The sequence below is a fragment of the Trachinotus anak genome, unplaced genomic scaffold (assembly GCF_046630095.1).
Source record: "Trachinotus anak isolate AG129_WGS33_773 ecotype Australia unplaced genomic scaffold, CSIRO_AGI_Tana_v1 ptg000032l, whole genome shotgun sequence".
Classification (NCBI taxonomy): Eukaryota; Metazoa; Chordata; class Actinopteri; order Carangiformes; family Carangidae; genus Trachinotus; species Trachinotus anak.
Window position 1 is genome coordinate 23,695,581 of NW_027273883.1, and position 26,263 is coordinate 23,721,843.

Below are 26,263 nucleotides of genomic sequence, written 5' to 3' on the forward strand. Positions count from 1 at the left end.
CTTTTCATTCTGGAGAACTGCATCAAAAGCTTAATTCCATCTACAGCCTTCACGGAATTCATTTATATTATTTATTTGGTTCATGAATACCACATCATGTTTTCTATGATTAAGAAAACAAGGTTAGAGGAATATGAATGTTAGTTTCACCTGTCTTCATATACATTGTTCAATGCCCCACACGTGCATTGTAATTTCTGTCTTTGCAGCCCTTCACACTGTGTAGCCCCCGGCTGTGAGAAATAATTCGCTCTGGAGTTTAGTAGATAGTGTCCTTATTGATGGCTGTGTGCTCCTCCTGGACTCAGTCCAGACTAGGATGTTCCGAGGAACACTTCACTCCCTGAACAATGAGTCTTTAATGAGTGGTTCAGTTCACCTCAGTTCAGGTGAAGGAGAGAAACACCAAGGCAATATGATATCTATGACAGTTCATTTACTGCCACATCAATATTGCAGCATGTGCCATCTCTAGGCTTTACTTCAGCTCTTTTTGTGAAGATTATTTTTCTGGCATCTTTGCTGTTATTAGACAGCTCATATGAAATGAAGTATGAGATATGAAATGTGTTTCTTAGATAGAAGCAAAGTACAGAGGTCATGGTTACATTGGGTGCAAGATATCCACGTGATTTGTTTTAAGTCCAATAAAATTAATGCGGCAGCAATGATAATCACAACAACGGCCCTCTCTAAATTTTAAAGGGCCTCCTGTGAAATCAAGAGAAGTAATTTAGCAATTATATAACATATACTGATATGAATGAATGGATGTAAAATAAATGAATGCAAAAATGTCATTGACTTAATTTAACATCAGAGCTGGCTTTCCATTTGAGCACGCTGTGATATGCCTGGAAGGATACTGCTGATTCACTCTGGAGCTCTGTTAAGTAATGCTGTAGTGCAGTTTAATGGCCACAAGAGAGAGCTCAGTGCTTTCTCTTACTGCAAATCCAGCTGGTATGTGTGAGTATGACTCCTCCAGGAAATTTTTGAATGGAGCAGACAAAAAGGGAACATGTAAAGTACATTGCTGAAGGATACATATTATTTTCTATACAGTTATGTGTTATAGTTAGTATATGTAGGAGCATTGCATCATCTTTATGTAGCAGGTGATATGGCCCATATCATAAATGTTTCCCATCAAAGATAGTCTGTCCTTCAGTGACATCCTTGGCCAGTAGATTCCTTGCTGTTCTCACCCTCCTAAACACACACACATTTTTTGGAAGATCATATTTGCTGGTATCACTGAAAGCACCCTCGGCCTGAAGAGAAAGTATTAGAAAGGAAATTATTTATTGATCCCATGGTGCTGGGTGTTTGTTTCCCTTAATTCAGTGCCGCTGTAAACAGCCCATAGCACATTTAATAGAGTATATATCTTCCAGGTGTTTGCAGCGCATGATAGAGTTTTTAGCTTTCTATTTTTAGATGCAGGTTCAATGACTATGATATGTGCAAGCACAAGGAGAAATGGCCCTGCCCGAGGGCTGCAGCCCCCACCCCACTTCCTGCGCTCAGCTGTGAAGAGTTAAGCCAAAGGGTGTGTGTGTGTGTGTGTGTGTGTGTGTGTGTGTGTGTGTGTGTGAGTGTGTTTGTGTGTGTGTGGAGAGTCTTGAGCAGAATGGCTACAGTAAAAGTGAACATACCTCTGACTGTTACAGCACTTGACCTGTGTGTGTATCACTGTGCATACATGCATCTGTTGTGGAGTCAATGGGGTCTATTAGGGAATGAGGGGTATTAGAGTTTCCTGTTCGTGTGGGCTGAGCTCACACTGTACCATGTCTCTGCCAATGTGACTGAAGACAGAAAAAAGTGTAATGAATGAAACATGTTTCTATTACTGTCACATATCTTGTACTGGGATGTAGCAAGAGTGGATTTTTCCTTAAATTGAGGTTATTTCTATGAGCTGAGAGACTAGAGAATAAAGTCATTTAGAATAGAGTCATACAGTGCTAAATCTTGTTTCAACCTAGATGTTGTTTCAGTCCATTTCGCATCCTTATCTTAAGCTACTTTTTTCCAACTACAAAAAACCTTACAGCTCATATTCCACACACCTCTTTACAAGCTGATAAAACTCTTTAACCTCTTGGGCTCGTGCAGGCCTTTAAAACCCCCTGGATAATCTCTAAAGTGCACTGTCATCAAGCTCTAAACAAGGCTCTTTTTATTTTGCAGTTCATGTAATGTTTTGGACATATGAGCATTCAGCTCAGCACTGACATTTTCCTTACTTTTGCTCTTCTTGCCTGATATACTGTATAAACATCCATTCTCATCCTGACTCTGCTCCAAATGTGCAAATCAAATCCAAGTATTGATGTCTGAGACTCAGTGTGCTTAACATTTAGTGGACCCATGCATGTTTTTGTTGGCCTGTTTTTTTTGGAATACTAATATGCTATTAGATATTCACCGATGAGATAAAAGCTGAGGGCTGAGAACATGGTTAATTATTATTGGCAGACCAGAGTGGTGCACGGCAACTGACTCTATTGCAGTTTGGTGGGGTAAATATTTAGGTCACAGGCTGCAGTCTTCTGGAAGGAAATGAGGTGTCTGAGAGAGAGGGGAAGATTTCAGTAAATAACCACAGGTGAAGCATAATCTGTTTTATAGTTATGACTATGGTTACAGAGCTCAGACTCTGAAATGCATGTTACATTACATTATTAGGATACGTAATGTGTCAAGATAACATTCCTCCTTCATGTGAAAATAAAATAGGCTATGTTGACCTAAATTAATTAGATTATAGAAATAAATTAAATAAATGAATTGAGATTTTTGGATTTGGAGTTGCTTGTTTGTGCCCATCCACCACAACCGCAACCGACCACCCTACTTTTTTGCTCTGCACCTTGGTGTTCACGCCATCTCTTGTCTCATGTTTGCACCCATCATTGTTACTGTATGATGTCCAGTTCATCTGCACTGCGCCATGTTAGTTTTTTTTGTTTCTTTGAGCAAATCTCTTTGCTGCTATGCTGCATCGCTTAATTTGAACAGTCTTGGCCAGGAATCTGTTGCTACATCTGTTTTGTAATTGGCACAAGATGGATGATGGACATGACAAACTAAGCCACTTTTACAATAGTTCATATTGGGTATTGTTCACATAGTTTTTCCCCTGTTTGAGGTGGGGTACCTCTGGGGCCTCTGCATCACAAAGCCAACAGAATTAAGATATTTCTAATTGCCCTCTCCATGTGATAATTACATTTTAAATAAATTCCTCTACTTATTTTCATTTTTAAAGATTTTTTTTTTTTGCAGTATTAGCCTTTATTAGATAATGGAAGTGGAAACAGACAGGTAATGTAGGGAGAGAGTAGGGAAGGACATGCAGCAAATGGTCCAGTCGAACTGGGGACTCGCTGCTTAGGGCCCAACTTATTTTCATCTTAATGTATAATATAAATCGAGTCAGAATTTGCATGTATATTCACACGTGTACAAGTGTGTACATGTGTGTAACTTCCAGGTTCAGGAAGAAATGTGTGGTTGATTATCAGGAAAACTGGCCTTGGTGGCTCCTGGGTCTTAGCCGATGACTCATGGTTCACTGCAGAGCTCTTGCCATGACCCCAGTTAAAGAGGCAGTCATGGCCTCACTGGCCACACTCCTCTGGGACACATAAAGCACAATTTGTAGCCTCCCTGCTTCCATTGTGTGTCAGCACACTTATAGCCCATCTGTAACATTGATAGCTGGTCATAAATGCCTCGTGTGTCAATATCACATAGTCCCGTACATGCTGCCTGTGGTGTGACTGGTCAGCTTTTTTTCACTACGTTTGAAATATTTGAAAATTCATGATTGCTAAAGCGGCTTTTAGATGAAAGGCTGCCTCTTCCTGTGCCCGGGAGATTTCTGCTGTTTCTCTGTCTCTCTAAACACCATAGTAGAACTCCCTGTCCTGCTTGTTTTTGGTATATTTGGACATTTCTACAGTACTAATAGCTGAGAAAACAGGAGATGGATGGCAACCTTTGGACTGTCCGGTGCAATGTCTATCTAATGCTGTAAGTCAATGTGTCAACCACCGTTGTCATCCAAAGCTTGGGTACTTTTTTGTTGTGTTGCTGCAGTTAAAAAGATGAAAACTGTGCTAACAGAAAATGTCCTTATTGGTTTTAAAATTCCACTGAAAATAAATGATGGCTGAAAGCTTTGACTTGTGGTCTGTGTGTAAGCTTCATCTGTGAATGTTTGCACATACTGCATGTTTGCTGCCGATTCCAAATGTCAGTTTTATCTTCCAAGTCACTCACATGCGCACCATGAGAGAGTGAGAGAATGGAGGTGTCTGAAATCCCTCTCAGATCTTGTGCTCTGCCCTGGCCAACCAGTAAGCCACTAGTGCACTGACAAAGACTGATCTTTTACTGACTCACCCATTAACAGACCTGTTTGATGACTGAGCCAGCCACACCACTAGCTGTCTACTTGATTGTGTAATAGTTCGACTGCTTTTTCCTCCACTCCACCCACACACCCCATTAAAATTCTTATTTTTGTCTGTGTGCTAGTGCAAAGACGTAACATGTCGTGCCTCAGGTTGTCGACCCCTTTGATCCTTCGGCGGGTTCTTCCACCGTTACTGCTCTGTATCACCCTGTGCTTCAGCTTCTGCCAGCCACTGAGATAAACAGTTGTGGTTTATGCTAAGGCTTCAGCCACTGCAGCCAGTCACTGTACCGGCCAGCACAGTTTAAGTGAGTTCAGTTAATCTAGAAATAACATATCAGTCAATTTTTATTTGATTCAAGGCTTACTGGAAAAAAAAAAAGGTGAGCTATAGACCGACTGAGGGTGGGTGAGGCAGCATTCAGGGCTCGCTCACACTAATAACAGTAATGCACTGACTCAGCACTGGGACTATGGTGAGGGTGGGGGGTGTGGGATGCAGTAGCTCTTGGCCGCCTTACTGGCCGTCTGGCTTGTCAATCATTTGGCAAGCTCTCAGTCCTCTCAGAAACACTTAGCTATCACTTTAAGTTCCTCTCCGTTAACGAGGCAGGTGTGGTCACCTGGAGAAAACGTGTCATGTGGTGCGAGTTTTCTTCACAAGATGAGCATTACCATATAGTGTGTGTGTGTGTGTGTGCATGTGTATGTGTGTACATGTGTGTTCAGTGATCAGGGCTCCTGTCTGCCCCTGGATTTATGGGAGCAGTGTGGTGAGCTGGCTGCTGGAGCTGCAGTGTAGAGCAGACAGAGGCACGACATCACAGAGCAGTAAAACCCTCCATCTCTCAGTCCTCGCAGAGCAGAACTGAAGGGAACGGGTGCTTTTCTTTTCCTTTTATCTTACCTAAGTGCATTAACCGCAACTGCACGACCTCTACTTCCTGTACCGTCGTTAGGTGATGTGTCTAATCTCTGCAGTCAGTGGTCATGTGGGCTCTGCATTGTTGCAGTTTGCTAACCAGAAACAAGAATCTAATGTGCAAGATGATGGAAAGCTTAGCATGTTTGATCTGTACTCTGGACTCACAGACTCAAAATATATGATAATAATAAACAGATACCTCCAATGATAGTAAAGGCTGCTGTATGTGTACAATATTTCATCACTCACCTCATCAACATGAATTGCAAGTGCTGTTTATGAACAGTGTAACTGTGGGGTGAAAACTCAAAACTCAAGTTTGTGATTATTTTTATTCCAATTAAAAAAAAATTAAATCTACCTGAAGATTTCACATTTTGGATGTAAAAAGATTTTCACTCAGCAACACTGATATGCCTCACAGTTATGTTACACCTTTACATAACACAAACACACGAATCACTCCATTACAGCTCATCATAGGTTATGTAAGACATCAATCACCAGTCCAAACCATTAACACCTCCTTTTCTCTTCACTGCAGGTTATGTGGGTATGCAACTTGTGCCGAAAACAACAAGAAATCCTCACCAAATCGGGGGCGTGGTTCTACGGCTCGGGGCCTGGCCAGGTGCGGGGTGTGTTTGAGGGCGGGCCACAGGGGAAGAAGGCCAAACTGCAGGACCCGTCCCTGTACCCCTACCAGGGAGCCTCAGGGGACTTGACACCAGCGTCAGACAGAAGCAGACCTCACGGTGGGCTCCTGCCCAGACAGGGGTCCCTTGACAACGGTTCGGGGCTGAGGTACTTGGGACCAGGTGACGCACCCATAGACAGGTCAGTACTACGTGTGAAAAAAGAATACACCTACTACATGTGCTATATGGGTTGTTTTTATTATTGTGTAAAGACATGTAGATTGTCGGATCTGGGAATAACTCATTAGAGAAGTAAAGAACTTACAGATGATGCCACTTAATGCAGGAGCGTGGACAAAACTGCATAAGAGCCTTTTTAGCACTAGCACTGATCTATGTGACCGTTGTATTGGTAGTGCAGAACAGTGATTCAAGCCTAGCATAAAAGCAGTGTTTCCTAGCAAACCAGTCAAACCCCATATAAAACTGCTTGTACATGGAGCCCATGAGGCCTATAAAGGAGACAGAGATACAGATACTGTATCTGGCACAAACTCAGCAATTCCACAACAGTCATCCACCCACTCACTCTCTCTCTTCTTCACACATATACAGCACAGCAGCACATATGACCACAGATGGCTGCGAGCCAGGCTCAGCTGCGATGGGGGGCTGGCAGGTGAAGGGTGCTTGGAAGAATTTATATTATTTCTTCCTTCGAGAGAAAATCAATTTTTAAAAACTTGAGTTGAACTTTTTTGTCATTAGGAATGTTTTTAAGCCAGTGAAGACACTGTGAAGAGAAGTAGAAAAGCAAGAGCAGGCCTCATTATGATTCAGAACGCTGCGTTCCAATTGTCATATGCAGTAAATGACCCCTCTGAGTAGAGCGCTCTCAGATGCTGGCAACACAGACCTGCTGTGCTTGTGAATCCTGTATCTGGTTGCTTATTTCTTGATACTGGTGTCAAGTAAGGTAGTTACTTTGATGTCCACATGGGGGCTCATTCCTCTTTCTTCTTCTAAAGGAAGGAAGAGAGGCTCATAGTCAGAATCTACACACTGAAGAATTTATCTCCACAGCAGGAAGCTAGGCAGAGAGCCATTTCAGAAAATGTTTCATTCACTCATGTCCTTGTTTGCTCCTTCTCATGTGTAAGGCAGCACAGCATTTGTTAATTGCAACATTAGCTTTAACTTAAATTGGTCCAAACTTATATGTGGACATATACAGGCCAATTATTACTTAGGGCTTTACCTTGAATGTCTGAACTTCTTCAGGCTTGGACAACATACCTGTGATAAGAGGAAGAAAGTGAAATGGCTAAGGTCATACCGGCAGCACTGAAACTCTGCACAGGAACACACCCCCTATTTCTCTCTTGTGCTTCATCAAGGCTGTGAGATCAGGTTTTGTTTTCCATAACCCTTGGGCAGTCGCAGCAAGCATATAGCTTACAGACTAACAGATGCCCTTGTCTCTCTGCTGGTCCTCTATGCCTACGAGACCAGACTTCCCAATGGGAAGCTAGGAAACGTAGACTACATGTTGTGCCATTCAGTGGTGAACGAACCCACTGAGTAGCCTGAAGCCAAAGGGAGAGTGGCACTGAGTCATATATACAGTATACACTTCTTTATAGGCACACTCACATTTAAGAGCATGTGCAGTAGGAAAAGGAGGTGAATTTGACTCCATCTCAATTCAGCCAATGTCCTTGTACCTATTCTATGCTGACCATATATAGGTATACTTGGTGGGTCACATACAACATTGTCTAGCACAGGGACCAACCAGCACACACAAGCCTGTGCCCACAGTGTGTTTGGAGACATAACTCATTAGCTCTGTGTGTCCTCTCCCTGCCATTGCAGCCTTGTATTTACTTCTTAATACACTCAGAAGCTGCAGAGGTTGGAGAGCTCCTCTGGAAAATGTTTGGCTTAATTACCTGATGTTTTGCTATACCTGGATATATCCAGCACACCTGCCCATTAACCAGCAATAAGTGTTGGTATGTAAGTGTACATACCTTCAGTGCTTTTACAGTGTGGTGAGGCTAGTGCGCAACACTGACGCATACACACACACACAGCATGGTTATCATTGCAAAATAGACATATTTTTTCCCCTGTCTAGGTAAAATTTTGTCTCTCTGCTGTCCTTGTTGAATCTCCCATCCATTATGTCTCTATATTCTGAGTTCAAACCTACAATGGCACAGCAAAGAGCGAGGCATCATCTGTAACTACACAGTGTAATAAAAGCTACAGTGCTGTAAACTTTTAAGAATGATGCAGGATAATGGTGTTTTGTGTCTCTATGCAACTGCAGTACATTAACCATCTTCTCCTCAGATGGCGTGCTTTTCTAAGGTGCTGTTAATGGATGATCAGACTGACTATGGATCAGACAATAGATCAGTCAGTCAGTCACTGTCTGTTCCATACCAGGCCCTTGCCACTGTATATTAAATGTGGCTAAAGAGGTGGATATGGATGGTACCAGGGAATGATACTGGCTTTGGCATTGCCCACATTTGCAGTGACACAACAGGAAACTGGCTGTCTGAAAATTCATAGGATAATGCTGATGATGGATCGCAGAGAGTCCATAAATAGAACTCCCACTGCATAAGCACCAAAACCCACTTTCATTAATCTTAAAGAATGTTTAAATTAACTCTTGGATGTGTTCTGCTGAAGAAAGGAGGGGAAAAAGCTGACAGTCTATTTATAAGGAGAAATAACTTGGGAAGGCTTCTAATTTATCTTGGTCTCGGAGGTGTCATTTGAATGAACACACAGATACGCTGGGACAGCTGCAGTGTTGGGTGAGGCTGATGAAACAACGATTACACTGGGATTGGAACATACTCACTGGAGGAATTTCTTCAGATTCTGCATTTTTTTGAACACATTCAGTCAGGCAAGAGAAATGTTAAGGCTGCCAAAAACATTAGAGGAAGCAGAACACTTTCAGCTTGGACTGGATCTTTAACATCCAGCCCAGTCCAGTGCAGATTAGCTTTGCACTGTTTGTTTCATCATTGCTTAGTCTAATCTAGTCTGCCTCAGTTCAGTCCTATGTGTTACCCTATGTGGGCCCAATCTAGGCACATATTTCATCAGCTGAAGAGACGGTGCTTCCTACACCTTAAAGTAGTGGTTCACATTGACATTGAGAGTTTTAGTTTTGGTCGTCATTCCTATGATTTAAGGTAACATTTTACTTACAATTTGCTGTGATCAGATGATGATGCAACACCCTAAACTTTGGATGGAGTCCAATAGGCCAGAAACATGAGCGATCGAACACTTCAGTTTACCTGCAGTTATCTGGACCACTTATTTGGAAGTGAGATTCAAAGGAAGCATACCTGAAATGTCGATTATAGTTGCACTGTCAAACTCCTGTGTTTACAACCACAGTAAGTGGTGCAGGTCATAGCTGAACTAGAAATGAAATCTTCAAAATCTATTTGATGCTTACAGTAGACATTTGGCGTAATAACATTAATGCTTAGTTTTGTGTTCACTTTTAAATAAGTGCTTTATAATATGATTAGCGTGTGAACTTCTTTGAGTTGGGCGCTCAGTTGTGAAGCTGGTTTCAGCAGCTTGTTACATCCACGGAGACATTCAGACATGTGACAGCAGGAAAAGCACAGGTGTAAATAACACAATGAATGACAGCTGAATTCCCTTTATCTGTCTCAGTTTCAAGGTCCTGGCGGTGTGTATGCTGGCTCACCACCATCACACTGCCATGGCTTACTGGGACACAATAATGTTAACATGCTTCTTCTAATAAGACAAGTCAAACATCTGTTATGTATAGAGCAATATAATTGCAATGCTCGGTTGCTTTCAAGACGTTATAATCAGTGACTGCAGGTAAACTGCACTTAAATTAAAAAATTAGGTCCTGATTTAAAAAAAGATACTACAATGCTTTACACAACAATGCTGATAGAACATCAATTGGACTTTTACCGTGTAGGTCTTATTTTTGTAGGTTTTGCTCATCACATCAGCGACAATATGTTGTGCAACAAATAAAAAGGTGTTCTACAATACATGCAGATGTATATAGATGTAATAGATATAAGGCTCCATTATTGTGCTCACTGCTGAATAGCTACTTATACTTTATCTCCCAGAGTAAAATACTGAAGCTGTCAAACACAGACACACAGGTGATCGTCCTGCTTGGTCTTGCTGTGTTTAGATATAGAAGAAACCAGAAAGGTGAAATGTTCATAATCGTTCCATGTTCAAGTACTTCCACATGGACTTCCATTGTCCTGTAAAAATGTTTAATAATATCAAATACTTAAGGAACCTTTTTGTGCCTCAGGATTCCTTTCAGCTGATTATGGTTACATGCAGAGGCACTGACTGAATAAAATGGAGAAACATTAATTAAATAAATAAGCAATCCCTCGGGAAACCCCGCTTTTATGTGTGCCCTTTTCTCGCAGACAGACACGCTCCGTTTCAGAGGTATGAGGACTGTCCTCCTTTATTACTGATGAGGAGCTGATGCTCTGAGGCCAGATATGGGATATAAGGAGAAAAAACCTGACGACAGCATCGCCTTTCTACACTATATTGTATTGTGGTCTATCTGCTGCTGTGCGCGTCCCAAAGAGTGCATGATAGAAGATGCAGAGATATGGCAAAGAGTGCGCACGATTGCATATCAGCCCCATAGTGTGTGTGTGTGTGTGTGTGTGTGTGTGTGTGTGTGTGTGTTTGTGCGTGTGCTAGCGAGCGTGTTCCCTTCATAGGCGGCAGAAATATGAGTTGAATGTGAGGCAGCAGCTGATGCGCCGGTACGCGATGCTGCTGCTGCTGCTGCTGCTGCTGCTGCTGCTGGCTGCCGTATAGGAGGATTCTTCTTCTCTCCTCCGGGCGCCCCTTCGCCTTCCTGCACACCGAGAAGAGAATTTAGCCACAGTGAGAGGAAGAAAAGGCACATTTCCGGCACCGGCACTACCTCCCTTTTCAGGTCCGAAGCAATATGACCGAAGGATCCCGCCCGGAATGCGTCTCATCTAAGGACACTTTTTACCAGGAGCGGCAGCAGAAATATGGAACTTGATCGGCGCCTCTTCTGCCTTTAATGCGCCCCGGGAGATAATAATAACAACAGAATACTGAGGAGGTGTATGTTTGGAGGGGGGCGTCCGGAGAGAGCGCAGGCTTTGGGATGTATTGTTGGTGAAAGGAAAAAGGGTGATCACTTACTAAGGATAAAAGAAAACGGAGGGGGAAAATGCAGTTTGAGACATTGCGTCAGTTCTGTAGCTCGGTTTTATCACATTTCAACGGGGCTTTCTCGGCGCCTCAGAACATCTTACAGACGGAGCTGTTCGAGCAGGCGTTGAGCAACATCGGGTGAGTGATTCCTTTGTAAAGACATGCCCTGATTTATGAGGAAGGGCTTCCCCGTTGGTATGTCAAAGGAGTATTGGGGGGGGTGGGGGTGGGGGTTGTTGCGTTTATCGATCGGCAGCCAGCCTGCGTAATAACAACCTACAGTACAGCCGAGTACTGTTGCTGCTGCAGATATTTCCTGGCTGGATGATGGGGCCGATCAGTGCCGCTGCTGCTGCTGCCGCGGTCTGCCGTGTGCGCGCATGTGCCGCGTTTGACTGTTTGCGAGGAGGTTGTGGTGGTGGGTGGTGGGTGGTGGGTGGAGGGGAGTGGGTTGCTAAAATGAAGCGTTTCGGTGGACTGTGACCATGCCGAGGTGTGACGGGGCTGCGCACGTAGCCGTGTATGTATGTGTGCGCGTGCACCGCTGCTGCAGCATGTGTACTCTGCTGCTGTGTCTGAGAGGAGGACATGGGGGTGGGGGGGGGGGGCTCATCGTACATTTTAAAAGAGTCCAGGGATGGAAACACCACCCCCAACACACCCACAGATAGGACACCTACACACTCACACACACGCCCTCATGTTTCTTGGAGCAAGTGAAAGTATACATATCAGAGCGGATATGAGTGACTGATAAAATACTGTCTCAGCTGCAGAAAAACATTAACAACCATATGACCGTATCATATCCACAAGTCTTTACACAAAGAGTTACAGAGTAGAAATGAAAAAAAGCTGTATGCCAGCTTTTAGCGACCCTGTTACTGCTATTTTCATGTTTGCTGGAAAAGAAGTGCTTGTGTGGTGTGTCGAGAGAGAGAGAAGTTGGATCTCACTTAGATGCATTGGAGCATATTATGATTAGTCTGCTAAATGCTCTGTTCCCCCGCGGAGAGGCCCCTGGTCATCTGGCTAGGCATGGCTGTTAGACACATTATGCAGACTGCAGAAGGGCTCCAAACTTGCAAACAGACCCATGTTCCTGCAGCCGCAGGGCTGAGAGAACACGCAGGCCTCTTTTCTTTCGTGGTATAGATGCAGGCACCGTATCTCCACAACATGCACTGTCTGTCTCCAGGGACTGCAAGTCTTTTCCTCTTGTCCCCCACCCTACCGTCAGAAATAATTTACAGCATTGCTGGGCTCTCTGCCACCTCACATTACATGGCCAGAACACTCAGCCACTGGAAGGGCTGAACAGGGGGCTCTGTGCCTGGAAACTGTGATCCAGCAATCATCACATCTGACTGATTAAATTGAACTTATTTTCTATCACTACCCTTTTTTCTTCCTAGCAAAATCCTTCAGTAGAAACAGTCTCTGAATGGAAGCTGATGACAGGACAAGGCTTTTTTATGCGAAATGGTCATATTTGCAGTTGGCTATTTGATACAACTAAATGTTAAAAGTCTTCATGTGAGCAGCTTTAGTTTTAATAGAATGCTACAGGGATGAAGTATTTCTCAGTGCCAACCCGGAAGTTAGCATCACCCCGGTTCCCTCAACGAAAAGCCAATTGGATTTTTATATTGGCACAAAATAAGCTCTGTGACTGTGTATCGTACTTGCATGTTATGTTCAGCACGACAATCTACACAAATTCAGCACTTTTATTATTTTTGAAGTCTAAATACAATCTCCTGGAGTAAAAAGCTAATATTAAGCTATAAACAACCTGCACTACAGTCGCATGACTGCAGTTTAATCACTGCTAAACTTCGTCATGTGATTTAGCTCTTACCTCTGTATAAAAGTTACAGAGTTAGTAATAGTTTGCAAAAGTGCGAGTATAAACACAAGGCCGTAAACTGGTGATGACATTTAATGTCCCCGACAACCTCTGTAGTCTCATTTAGCTGCTTGTCAGTAACCGGACGTTTTTAAGACACATAAAAGCTTGAAAACTTCTTCTTAAAAACATGACTGAGGTATTTACTGAAATATTTTATGTTGTTGAATAAAACATGAAAACGTGTTGAGTTTGTGTTAACCACAGACCTTTAGTCATATACCCAGAACCCCATTCAAAAAATCCATAGACTTCAGGATGAGGGAACTGGAGGTACAAAAGTGCTAACTTATTTGGGACTTTGGGGCCAGTGTCAGCCTTTTCGTCCACTATTTTCTGGGTCTGTAATGTAGCTCACAGGCACACAACAAAAACACAACTCTGCAAACCAGCAGTGTGTGCTGTTATCAGTGGCTAACCAGCTTGGCCATCCGTTCGATCAGAGCTGTGTTTGTGCAAGTCTGTTTCCCTCTCGCTCTCTGTGTTTCTTTCTTGCCCAGGCCAGGCCAGCTAATGGCCTGTATGCTTTTAGATCCATATTCCATGTATTATGCATGTGTGCGTCAGCAGAGGTCCTAATGGGGTGTGGGGATCTGTTCTTAGAAGGCCTGAATGGTTTTGAATTGAGTGGTCACTACATTTAAACTGCAACCATACTCACTACCCTAATCACACACACACACCCACCACCCTATCACACCCCCACTGCAGCAGCCCTTTGAGCTTGCTTCCCTGAAATGCCTGAGACCAAAGCATGTCTGTTGTTGGACTGTCATATGAAGCCATAGAAGGGATGTTATTATTATTTTGTGGTATACATCTTATAGTCTTTTACAACACGAGCCTTTTGTAAAGCTTGTGATACAGTATAAGTGAGATATGAATAGCAGCATTTGAATTTCTGAATAAATGCAGTGTATTGGAAGCAGCACTGTGTTTGAAACCCAGCATATTAAATAAAACCCATATTGCTGCTGTTTAATGATTCCAAACGGGCCGCAAAATCTTGGGTGTGATTTCAGCGAGTCATCTTCATACTCATGTTTACTTCATCCCGCAGTCTCATATATTGTCCTCCTGCAGTGACACCATATTTGCAGCTGTGCACTTCTTCATTTTAAGGCTTATATGGGCAGTACAGCGTGTACAGATAGGAGCAAAACCAACTTGTTTCCACCAGTCACTTTTACACTGAAGATTCCTATGAAGTGGAAACCCCCTGGCTTTCTCCCCCTCCCACACCCATCCCCAGCTCCTCACTTGTCCCTTCCAACGATGGGGTTGCCATAGTGATAAGGTGTAATGTTTGATCAATAGAAATGATGATGTACGTTTCCTGTCTGTTAATCCTGATTAAAAAGACACAGGAAGGCATCTAACAGGGATGTTCACTCTAACAACGTGACATTTATTGTGATGAAAAGACGGAGAGTGGAGCAAGTCACTTTGGAGTTTCTCTATTGTAGATTTTCATCTCCTATCTGTCTGGAGACACAACTTTGCTCCAGTGTCTTCTCTCAATGCCATTCCCCTGCCTTGACATGTTAACAAATGCCAGGACTAATCCTGTTTGTGTAAACCAGAAGTAAACCATGTAAACCAAAGTACTCAGACTAATATGTTGAAAATTACTGATGCATTTTGTCTTGAAACTTGATCGACCCCTTGTTTTTATATTAGCTGTAACAAACACGATTCCACTCATTCCCACCCTCTGCAGACTGCAAAAAAAATATGAATACACAGATAGTACAGAAAAGATTTCTTGAAACAGCTGTAATGCAAGCTAATGGAACCGAAATTAATTTCTTTTAGGAGGCATGAGGTGCCTTAATCAAGATCCAAATGTGAGCTTTTCAGCATTGCATCTGTAGCAGCTAATTTGATCAGACCTAGACCAGACCAGACCGAGCTACTGGAGCAACGTATGTTTGTAAGATCAGTGGGTGCCCTCACATTATTTTCTATTGGAGCAGTATTACATAACAGACATGTAACTCCTTGAGTCTGACCAGTTTTCTATACAAGCCACTGTTATGTTGAAAAGCAGCAACCTACTGGCGTAGCAATGTTTTCTCATTGGCAGTGAATCATTGGTGGTGTGTTTATCAGGATTATTAAATGTCTGTACTGTTCACCCACAGCTACAGCTGATGGTGCACTCATTACTAGACAACTCAGGTCTGGACAGCATCTGGACATGTCTGGGCCTTTGTTTCCTTATGAATAAGTTGAGCAATTCAAAGTGAGGCCTGTTCTGTTTTGCTTTAGGTCTCTTTGGTGTGTAAATCAGTCCTGCACATGTTGTACAGAAGCTTACTCTGGTACAAACAGAATAAACAGAGAAGCACAAGGAATTAAACAGGTTTGTTTTGCGTGTTCCATTACACTAGACAAGTTGCACATTGACGTGATTACTTTACTTCGAAAGGCTTTCAGTAACTTCATTAAATGCTCACATCCAATCCATCATACATGTAGCATATGAGACACACACCTTCCATTTGGATTTGTGCTCTCGCAGCTTCCTGTCAGAATGTATTGATAAGCATTGTGGATGTGAAGTGAGAGGAGCTCAGTGGAGAGGCAAAGCAAGTAAAGAAAACAGAAAGGAAGACAGAAAGTAGCAGGAGGAGGCAGGAACACCCAGGCATCAGTCACCATGGTGACAGAGCTGTAGATGAGGCAGACACAGCAGGCTGCAGCTTGTGGGACTCTGAACCCCTGGAGCCCCAGATTCATGTTGATGTGACAGAACTGGGGGAAAGGAGAGGAGGAAAATGAGAGGAAAGGGGCAGGAGGAATAAGGGGGGAGAGGAGGAGGAGGAGGCAGACTGCAGACCTAGAAACCAGAGACAAGGACATGAATTCACAGCAGTCCCTCCCTTGGCTCTTCACAGTCCCGGACACTTGTGTTCATCTGGGGGTGTATCCACCTTGATATATCATTGGCCACACTGTAGTGTACATGACATTTACCTATGCCCTGTTTTTACCCTCCTTATCAAGTATAACACATTCCCACAGTTACATATTAACACCTTGCAGATGCAAAATCAAGCTGACTTAGCTGCTCCACTGGAGCTACTGGGAATTAAATGCCTTGCTGAAGGGCTTCTCAGCAGTAGGCAGTAGGGAGGGGAGAGCATTACACTTTCTTTGTCCCTACGTACATTTTACCAGCCAGCCTCAAGGCTGCCATCACCTTTTTTCAGCTCTGTGAGTACTGTGAGTACTATAAAGTAGCATCTTGAGGATTTAGGTGTAGGAGTCAAACTGAGGCTTCGCTGTATCCTCAGTAGTTTATTTTCCAGCCTCTTCAACGTCCCGTCACACCTCGCCCACGCTCAGCCTACCATCAGCCCACCCTCAGCCCACCCTCAGCCCCGTGGTGTTGTGCCCGGGTGTTGGCGGCACTCAGCAGCTGTAATTAAGCCAGCCCTTTATTGGTTTTGTCCTCGCCAAGGGAGATATGTGCAGGAAGAAGGGAGACCCTGGTTTATTGCCTGGGCGTCTAAGAGAGGGGTTATTATGATTGCACACTGGAGAGAGAAAGAACAGAAGTGGATAGAGAGGGAGAGATAAAGTGGAGAGAGTTGGAATGATAGCAGCGCAGAGGAAAAGGGGATGAATAGTGCGAGAAAGACAGCGGTAGAGGCTGAATCGATATGCTCGACTCCTCTCTGCTCCTCTCTGCTCTCACCAAATCATATCTCAGCATCAGACAGAGAGTGAGAGAGGAAGAAAGAAACAGAGAGAGAGAGAGAACTGGTAGGCTGTGGTGGGCTGTGTAGATAGATAAGGATCAGGCTAATATCCCCAGCCCCAGACCTGCAGCCACTGCTGCGAATGCTGCTGCCCAGAGAGGGACGTGACATTGCCTTTGCCAAGGTTTGGTTACATGACACAGTCCAACAGCCAGTGGTACATGTGATATCACCCAGTAAAATGTACCTTGCATATAGGTCGGACTGGACAGCCTGTTCTCAGCAGTGAAACAGGATGAGGAAGGTACAGAGAGGTTCCTGGAACAACAAAAGAGAGAGGGACTACTTCAGCCTCAGCTTGTACAGAGTGCTGACATCTGGGCTCCTTTCATGCTCATGGAGCGAGACTGATTCCCTCAAAGGCTGAATAGGCACGTGCGTGCATGCATTTCTGTGTGTGTGATCCTCAACCTTAACATGTCATTAATGGTTGAGTTACACTGGGCATAGTATCCTCCCAGTAAAACTAAATTTCACTTCAGCATTAGAAGCCACTCCCAACTGTGCCCCAGGTCCTTAACTACTTCTTCTCTTTCCACTCAGTGATGAACTAAAGAGAATGGCTGCTGAGTGGCGTAAATTTGAGACTCATCTCCTCTGTGTGTGTGTGTGTGTGTGTGTGTCCTTGCGTTTTCTTTGTGAGTGTACATGCGGCTGCACTTGTATGTTCATGTGTTTCAAGCCCAGTCCCTGGGAGGTCTTTTTCCTCTTAAAAAGCCTCTTTTTCTCTGCTCCCAAACAGATGTCTGATGTCATCTTGTTTTTAAATAGCCGAGAGAGAAGAGAAACTGCACACGGTGCATGGATAGTGCCTTGCTTTCAACCATATGCCTTGATGTGTGATGCATTTGTCAATGTCAGTAACAATTTACCCATTTGTAGAGGGGTTAAATTTGACTGCTTCTGCTGTCGTAGCTCCCCGTCAGTGCGGGATCTTAGTTGGAGTGCTGGAGTGTGCGTTTGGCCTTGATGGTCAGTGGAGTTGCTAATTGAAAGCCTGGCTATCTACTCCTAAAGGTACTTCACAGCATCATCATTCTTGTTTTACATTTGATTTATTGATTAAAGAGGCTTAAAAGGTCAAAGCTTTGGAAGGTCAAGAGGTGGGATTTCTTAGCTAAATCCCTGTTACTCAGTGCAGTGGAGTCCATGTGACACAACTGAACAAACATTTCAAACTCTACTGTCATTGAGCCAGTTACAGTGCTGACTGTGTATGTGGAATCTGTTTTAGTAATATTACTATTTCCACTCCACATACCCAATGCACAACTGACCTGATAGCATAACATTTGCATGCATTGTTTCATGAATGGGAAAAAGACTGCTTTACACATAATCCTGTTGCTGAGCCCCAAATCCAAATCTGTTTCATGCTCCAATTTATTCAATTACCAAAAATATACTTGAAGAAGCTGTGTGATAAAGCAATAATGAAAAAGCCTAATCTAAACATCTGCGTCTATCCAGCCCATTGCTATCATCATCCGTCTCATCCCCAGCCCGTGCTCAAATCCTCTTTTGCAACACTGATGGTATTTCACAAGCTCAATGAGATTAATTATTTCCATATTTTGCAAACATTGCACCGTGTGTGCAGCTCCCCCGTCTCCCCACACGTGTACAATTAGCTCAGTTCATTTGTGTTGCAAATGAGCCGGCCCTGGCGGTGCTCGGCAGCCTCCCTGGGCTTCTCCTGCCACGCAGCAAAGAGGAGAACCCAGCCGAGGAGTGATCAAAAGCCTCCTTCACCGGCAGGCAGATGCTGAGTAAACAGAGAAGAAGAAGCTCCAGTAACTGTCTCCTCCCACTTCTGCTTCTCGCCTTCATTATTTTTGGAGTCTGCTGGCTGGCATTAATGAAACCCCATGTAATATTCATCTAATTCCCAGTGTTTACTAGTTCATTAGGTTTTAGGATAGTTCTTGATCTGATCTCCAGGGGTGGCTAGAAAGAGGAAAGCTGACTTTGAAGATTTTTCTCTTTTCACCAGCCGGGCTTCCACCCATTTATTCATATGTCTCTCTTGATCCTGTTAGAAGACCGTTCACAGTCTTCTCCACGCTTACTGAATTGTATAGCATTCCTCTCCCCTCGTTTGCTTCACCACACTTCAGCTTTCATTTGTACAAATATAGCAAAGTTTGAGGGCTGTTTTTGGATTTTGGTGCAGTGGTACATCAAATGTAAACCAGCGACCCAGTTACTGGCCCTGCCTGTATGGAAAATAATTTACACACCCTATCTGCACATAATACAGATCAGTGGTGCTACTTTCTGTGGTGAACAATATTCTAGGAATTTAAGTGAAAAAAGGAGGGTAAATGTGATTAAAAAGGTGAGAGATAAGTTTAGGTTCATCATCTCCTAACATCCTTGGGTGAAGTTAACTGCTGTCATAGATTAAATGTTTTCTCAGACCACGGCCCCTCTGGCCACTTCAGCTCCCTGGCTGAGGGCATGTGTTACAGACGCTGTCCTATGCAATTACAATTAACCCACACAGCCCTTTGGTCTGGGGCTCGCCCTGCAAAGGTCTGACCATGGGTTCATCGATTGAGACGTTGGCTTGTCAATGCCATTGAGCGCAGGAGAAAAGGTCTTTCTGCTGAGCACACAGGGACACAGCAAGTGGCTTTTTCATGAGAAGCAGAGGAAAAGGCCAAGCTTTGTCACAAAGCTCGCATTTTTAAAATATGGTAAAAAATCCATCAGGTAGTGCTGCAGCTATATTGGAAAACATGAGCTATGTTTTGCATCTGAGTGGGCACTGTCTAATCAATTTCTAATTTCATTTTAATTTTCAGACAATATCTCGTCTTTACTGCATTTTTCTCAAGCTTGAAGTTGTTGAGTTCCTGTTGTGTCCATCTGTCCTACATTATTAGTTTGACTAGATTCTTTCTGAGGATGAAGCAGCACTGATGTACTAATCATTAAAAATGGTCATTGAAGGGGCGACCCGGTGGCTCACCTGGTAGAGAGCATACCATTAAGGCTTAGTCATAACTGCAGTGGCCTGGGTTTGAGTCCGGCCTGAGGCCCCTTGCTGCATACCACCCCCTCTCTCTCCTGACTTTCCTGTCCCTCTCTTACTGCAGCTATCGTAATAAAGGCAAAAACTTTAAAAAATGGTCATTGAGTAATATCTTATGTGTCACCTTCTAAAACTTGTGTAAAGTAATTGGAATCTCTTTTAATTATATAGACAAGTATCTTCCATATACATTTGCTTGTTGGCTTTCCCAAACTCTTCAACCCTTGTATTTAACAGAGCTCCACAATGTTTCTTTGATCTATGTGTGTGTGTGTGTGTGTGTGAGTGTGTGTGTGTAATGACAAGGAAAGTGTTTCAGAAGAGAGCTCTGAAGGCACCGTCTTCCCATTATGTACAGCTTCCTGTCTGCCTGCAGGCGAGCCTTCTAGCAGCCAATCTGTTTGAGTTCAATTTGAGAAAGACTTGGGGAAAGACTGTGGAGCTGGAATAGAGAAGATGTCGGGAACAGTAGTTTATGAATTTGAAAAATACACTGAAATTAATGGCATTTTCGGGACATATTTCTATCTGCTTGCTAACTAGTCCCAGAGCAGGATTGAGAAAATAAGATTGTGTCACACCTCACATTATTCTGCTTTCTGCACTTGTCAAATGTTGCATGACTAAATTGGCACATTGTGGGACAAAACTGTGTGACTGTGTCTCAGTTATTTTCCAAATAAACATTTTGTAGATTTTGCTGCTGTGGCTTATTTCCTGTCTTTTGTTACTGAGTCACTGACAGAGCTGAATTTTCAGCACTAGTTCACTGTGCGTGCAGTGGGACTTCAAGTCAGTTCCTCTGTAGTCGGTGCATATCAGAGTTTGTTAAGCTGGGCAATCAGTGAACGATACTGTAAGTAGCGTCCATGTTGATTTGATTAGGCCCAGGCCCCAGCCACAGAGATGCATTGGGGTAACTTGGCTGCAGTGGCTTCCCTTCCTCGTGGATGTAATTGGAGAGTGCTTATGCTTTCCCTGGCAATCTGTGCACTACCCATTTAGGCCGCTGTTTGTGTCAAGCAGAGTCCAAGCAGATGAACAGTTTGTGGCATATGAAAGAAGTATATATTTAACATTTGATCCCACATCTGCACATGCCCATATGAAAAAAAGACTTCTAGTTATGATCAGTTCATTTTTGCAGAAAGTTTCTAGTCATCAAAAGGTGCACAGTGCCCCCCACCACACACACAGCTCTTACTACAAAAATCTATTGTATTATTATTATTAATTTATAAATGATGTGTTAAAAATAGCTGCTGTGATGGTAAACGTGACCTGTGCTGGATTGCCAGAGGCAATATACAGTGTGTACTATTGTGGAACAAAGACACATATAAATGGAAAAGCTGCAGTGAAGTGGGCTCCCTCGTGTTTTTCTTGTGTTCTCTTTGCATTGTGTTATTGTCGTACTAAAAAATCTCAACATTCATAAAATGCTTAAGCCTGTCACAATTGCAATTCTATATACACTATATAGACACTTTATATACACTGTAAAAGAAAGGTTGTACTCAGTACTACTGGGTTTCTAATACCTACACATCTACAGCTACAACTTGGTGATGGGGTTTTAACATTCAACCCACTCAGGATATAATGTGTTCAAATCCAGAAAATATTGAGGCATGAATGAGCTCTAAACTCGTTTCATCTGCGACTTCTTTCTTCAGAAGTTAACACTTTTACTCCAGCCAAAGCCTCTGAGTGTAGAGCAGTTACATTTTAAAAACCATGTGAGGTTTAGCTCTAGTTGTGTGTGGGACGTTTGTCTACAGTACTTTGAATGTGGCTTTGTTTCTTGGCTTAGACTTGGCTCCATGGTTGTTCCCTGACTGGGTGGTTCGACGTCTTTTTGGCTCAAACACAACATTATTTGATAACATTGAATTATTCATTTGGTTATTCATCAGAATGCTGTCTTTAATCAAAGTCATGTATTTGGTTATACTGGTGATACTGTGACTTTCATTTAGTGCCACAAATGGTCAAATATACATTTTTCCAAAAGCCTTGCATCATCAGATCAATTATTATTTCTGAATGGGTCTAGTCTAGTTCAATTTCAGTTTCCAGTGGGCTTTATCGATGGTCGCAGACCTAAATGGCTCTTGATGTGATTGGATAGACCTACAACCACTTCAGAGCAATGAAAAATGAGATGTAGCGAAGAGCAACTTCCATAAAATCCTGTTGGTAGTCTGGCAAACACATCTGTCTTATCAACAACTGCTGTGAGTGCAGTTGTTTGTTCTTCTTTTAGAGAAAACATAATGTCCACTTTGTTTCATACTGGACCTTTCCACACCAGTGACAGCCATCTTGGTTGTGAACAGAAATGCTTTAGCAGTGGTCCTCTGTCAGTTATCATATGAAACCTGCCCCATTTCAGATAAATAGTTGTGATGGCTCAACCTGTCTCAGGACGAATGAAATCTGTCTGAAAAGGAGGCCGGCCAGACCCACCTGAGCAAATAAACACAGGCTGGCTGATTGGTCGTTTTCGAGGCTACTTGTCCGACACACGGGAGGATATCTCTAAATCTTTTGTTTAGCATATCAACATGCTTAAGTTAGCATGCTTGCGTGCTGATTGTTAGTATGCTAACCAGATGACAGTTGAGCCAGGTCTGGAAAGGTAGAGTTGACATCCTCAGATGAGACCACTGCACAAATGAAACATTTTTATTTAGGTAATATTATGGCCTCTTTCTCTGTTAAAGACTGGCTACTGACTTTTACTGTACTATACTTATATGTGACAGAAGTTAGATTTATTGTCAAGAGCATATCTTTCTTGTCTAAAAAGATGAATGCTATGAACATGAGCAGGATTAGGTGGAATTTAAGACCGTCGAGTGAAACCGGAGGTTTTGTGCAGATATTTTCGAATGGCATTGGTAATATTAGAGGGTGGGTTCACCCCCCCCCCCTCCACCAGCCCAGTGCAGAATGCTACGGGCACAACCATGGACGTGGTGTTATATGGGACAAAAGAGACCCAACCTTGAACTCAAAATGGAGAGCAATTTAGCCTGGACTCCATCACCATTTGTCAGCAATGATTGGACAATAACCAAAGAAACATTACTTACCTCTCAGGCCACTCCTTCCACCCACTGACCGAATCACGCTTCCTGCAGCTTGTATGTCCCCTGTGCACACACCCTGTCGCCCCCCAAATATATGTCAAGACTAAGGAGTCTTGACGTATATTTGGTACAGGGAGGGCTTGGCTGACTTCGGCGTCGTGCCGTGCTGCTGCAGTCTTATCTGTTGACAATAATAGACTCAGAGGAGTTGGGAGAAAAGGGGGGGGCATGTGGGGAAATGGAGGGACTGATGAGTCCAGACCAGCCTGAAATGCTGCTGGTTTCCCAAGAGGGTCGTCGGTCCGTCCAGCCCCAGAGATGTTATTTTGGGCAGCAAGGATTATTAAAGCATCCTCTGACTCACCCCTCAGCTTTTTTCATTACCTCCTCACTTTCTGTGCAGCCAGACAGCCGCGCAGCGTCACTGCCTTTGATTTTAAATGCAGCTTGCTCGCTGGAATGAAAAATGCATACTTAGCAGAACCAAGAAGAAACGCATGTGTGGAGAGTGTGCGTGTATGAGCAATTACTTGTGTGTCAGAGAGGGAACAAGATGGGGAGACCATGGTTCCTGAGACATTTTTTCCCAGTGCAGAAATACAGCCCAGTGTCAGATTACAATGGCATTTGCTGGGTTATGAAAAGCCCAACAAATCTCAGAATGTTCTGAACACAAAGCGCTTTGTGAAAACGAACAATGACTGACTGACAAGCACTGAGCAATCACCATGCTATATCACAGCAGCACGCACCAAGGCTCTCCATACAAGAGTCTCCATGGATATTCCGTTATGTTGTACCAGGAGGTCTTTGTAATGTGTTTGTGTGTGGGGAAAGGATTCATACCACTCATTACTCATTTTATTGCACCTTAATTTTACCTGTGTGTGCGATTGTACAGCAGGTCAATGCACGAGAGTCACTTTCGAGTTTAGCATAAAATTAACAATAAAAATTTACCTGAAATCTGGTGATTTTGTTTTTGCTGACTTCTATTGGTTTAACTTCTTACTTTGCTGCAGTGATGCAGCGTACTCCAGGGTGTGTCAGTACACTGGGACATCACTGTTGGGTGTGGTTACACAAGCAGCAAAGCACACTTCCGACCACACCGGAGACTGTCAGAGGTAGAACAGTTTTTCAGCTTTCAGCTAGAGAGGGCATTTGAGAGGGAAGCAAACTGCTGCTGAAAAGCTACTCTTCAAGTTGCTCTTGAAGTACAATACACAAATGGGACAATCCTCTCTTAGAAATGATGTTAAATTAAATTATTTATACACAGTATATTGTATGTATCATGAAACTGTTTTCACAATGACATTTTGGTGGCAAATGTAACTGCTGGCTGGATTATTTTCAGAGGCAATTTTTTTTTTTTAATCAATGAAGCACTGCATTTATGTGTTGCACGCGGTAGGCATACAAAATACGACTGTGACACCAGATCGTGATCTTTGTCTACCCTGAACCAAAGTGCTGGGAGAACCTAACATCACCATGAAGAAGTTTAAAGATACTGTAGTGGTTGTAAGTGGATACTGTACTGCCAGATCTGATATTTTTGCAGAAAAAAATACATTGTCAGTTAACATCTTTCTGTAATAGTCAACATTTCTGTGACTTGCCAAATGTAAATTAACATTTTCTCATTATGTCAATACAAAACAGAATCCCTGATTCATTTTGTTTCCTCCAAAATGTGCCGTCGTAAATTAGTTGTATAGAGGCAGGTTTGAGCTCTAATGGAAAAACAGCCACTGATGACACTGATATTTAAATACAGGGACACAAAATAGTAAATAATTCTGCATCATGCTGAATATTTTCACTGTATATGATGCAGTCACTTTGTGTGTGTATCCAGTAGAAACAAGAACAAGGGAAGAAAGAAAAGAGGAAAAATTAAACTTGTGAGCTGATGAGCTCTGGATCTCTGTGACCCTGCGGAAGATAAACAAGGACAGATAATAAATGGATGATTCTGAAGTGGGGTCTGAATCTAGGTGCAGAAACTCTCAGTGGGAAGCAGATTTTGGTGGATGTTCTTCTCCCTGGCTCCAAAAATGTATTTAAATTATTTCATGTATTTTTTTGTCTACAGAAGAGTAATTTCCCTATAGATCTTAATAACATTAAGGAAGGCTCTGTCATATTCATGTGCCCCAGTAAAGCATGACAGTATGAGAGTGAGCCAGCACACACAACCCCAGGACCCTGGAACTGAAGCAGCTAAACAGAGTTTATTAATTAAATGATTTACTGCTTGGACGTCCCGTGGCTGAACGGTTAAGGCACATACTACATAACTGCAACATCTGTTGTTCGATCCTGGTTCGATGGAAATTATGTACACATGCTCTGCTACTCTAACCTTTCTCTGTAGGGACGGGAGAAGCAAGCAGCAGCCTAACAGTCCTTACTTGTAGCTAATCTTAATGGCATATTCTGTTGGGGCTTGGCCTACATAGTGCGGTAGCGGTGTCTCTTCTTAAAAAGGAGACCTAACAGGCGGTGCAGTGCGGAAGATATATTAACCATACAGAGTATAAACATAGCATGAGCACACAAGGCACCAGTTGGTCTGCTCACAGACAGGAGGCTGGAGTCTCTGTTCGTGGAGCCAATTAGTGAACACACTCACAGATCTGCAGACACTGTCAGCTGAGCTGATAGATGTGGGGCTGTACAACTTCTCTGTCCACTTGCTTCACACAAAACTTTCCACAGAGCAGGGAGGCCAAGTGAGGGAGTGGCTGCCATCTGTTATTGTGGATGTAACTGTTCTGTCAGGCATCAGGCTGTGTACATGTGTGTAGAACTTATTATTTATTCATTTTCTACAATTAAAAACTGAAAATCAGGTCAGTTATCGGTGTTTATTTTGATGATCAAGAAACAGGTAAAAATGTGGGTTTAAAAAAATAACATTGCTGTGTGAACATTCTGTACTTTAACAATTTATTTATTTTCACCTGAGGGACTCTGTTGCATAATTATTAGCTTATAAAACTCCTCTGTAGCCCCAGACTTCTGTTTAGGGGACACACTGGGACACATTGGTGTAGCATTTAAGGCTGTCTCATGACCACAAGGTCAAAGGTTTGAATATTGTGACAGTCTGAATGGCTATTGCATATTATTATGTGTAAGAGCATGAGCTGGATTTTTCAAAAACAAAAACTTTCATCTTTCATTTTT

At 43.0% G+C, this 26,263-nt stretch overlaps 1 protein-coding gene across 11 annotated transcripts in view; it reads left to right on the forward strand.

Moving 5' to 3' along the window:
• rims2a (regulating synaptic membrane exocytosis 2a) overlaps positions 1-26,263 on the forward strand; it is a 142,089-nt gene that overhangs the window by 34,153 nt on the left and 81,673 nt on the right. For 8 of the 11 annotated variants that reach the window (XM_071468920.1, XM_071468910.1, XM_071468909.1 and 5 more), the window contains one exon: positions 5,899-6,191. In XM_071468920.1, coding sequence (XP_071325021.1) covers positions 5,899-6,191 — 293 coding nt within the window. Of the gene's footprint in view, positions 1-5,898; positions 6,192-10,791; positions 11,396-26,263 lie in introns of those variants that run through there. The other 3 variants (XM_071468915.1, XM_071468916.1, XM_071468918.1) reach the window with 3 other exon arrangements.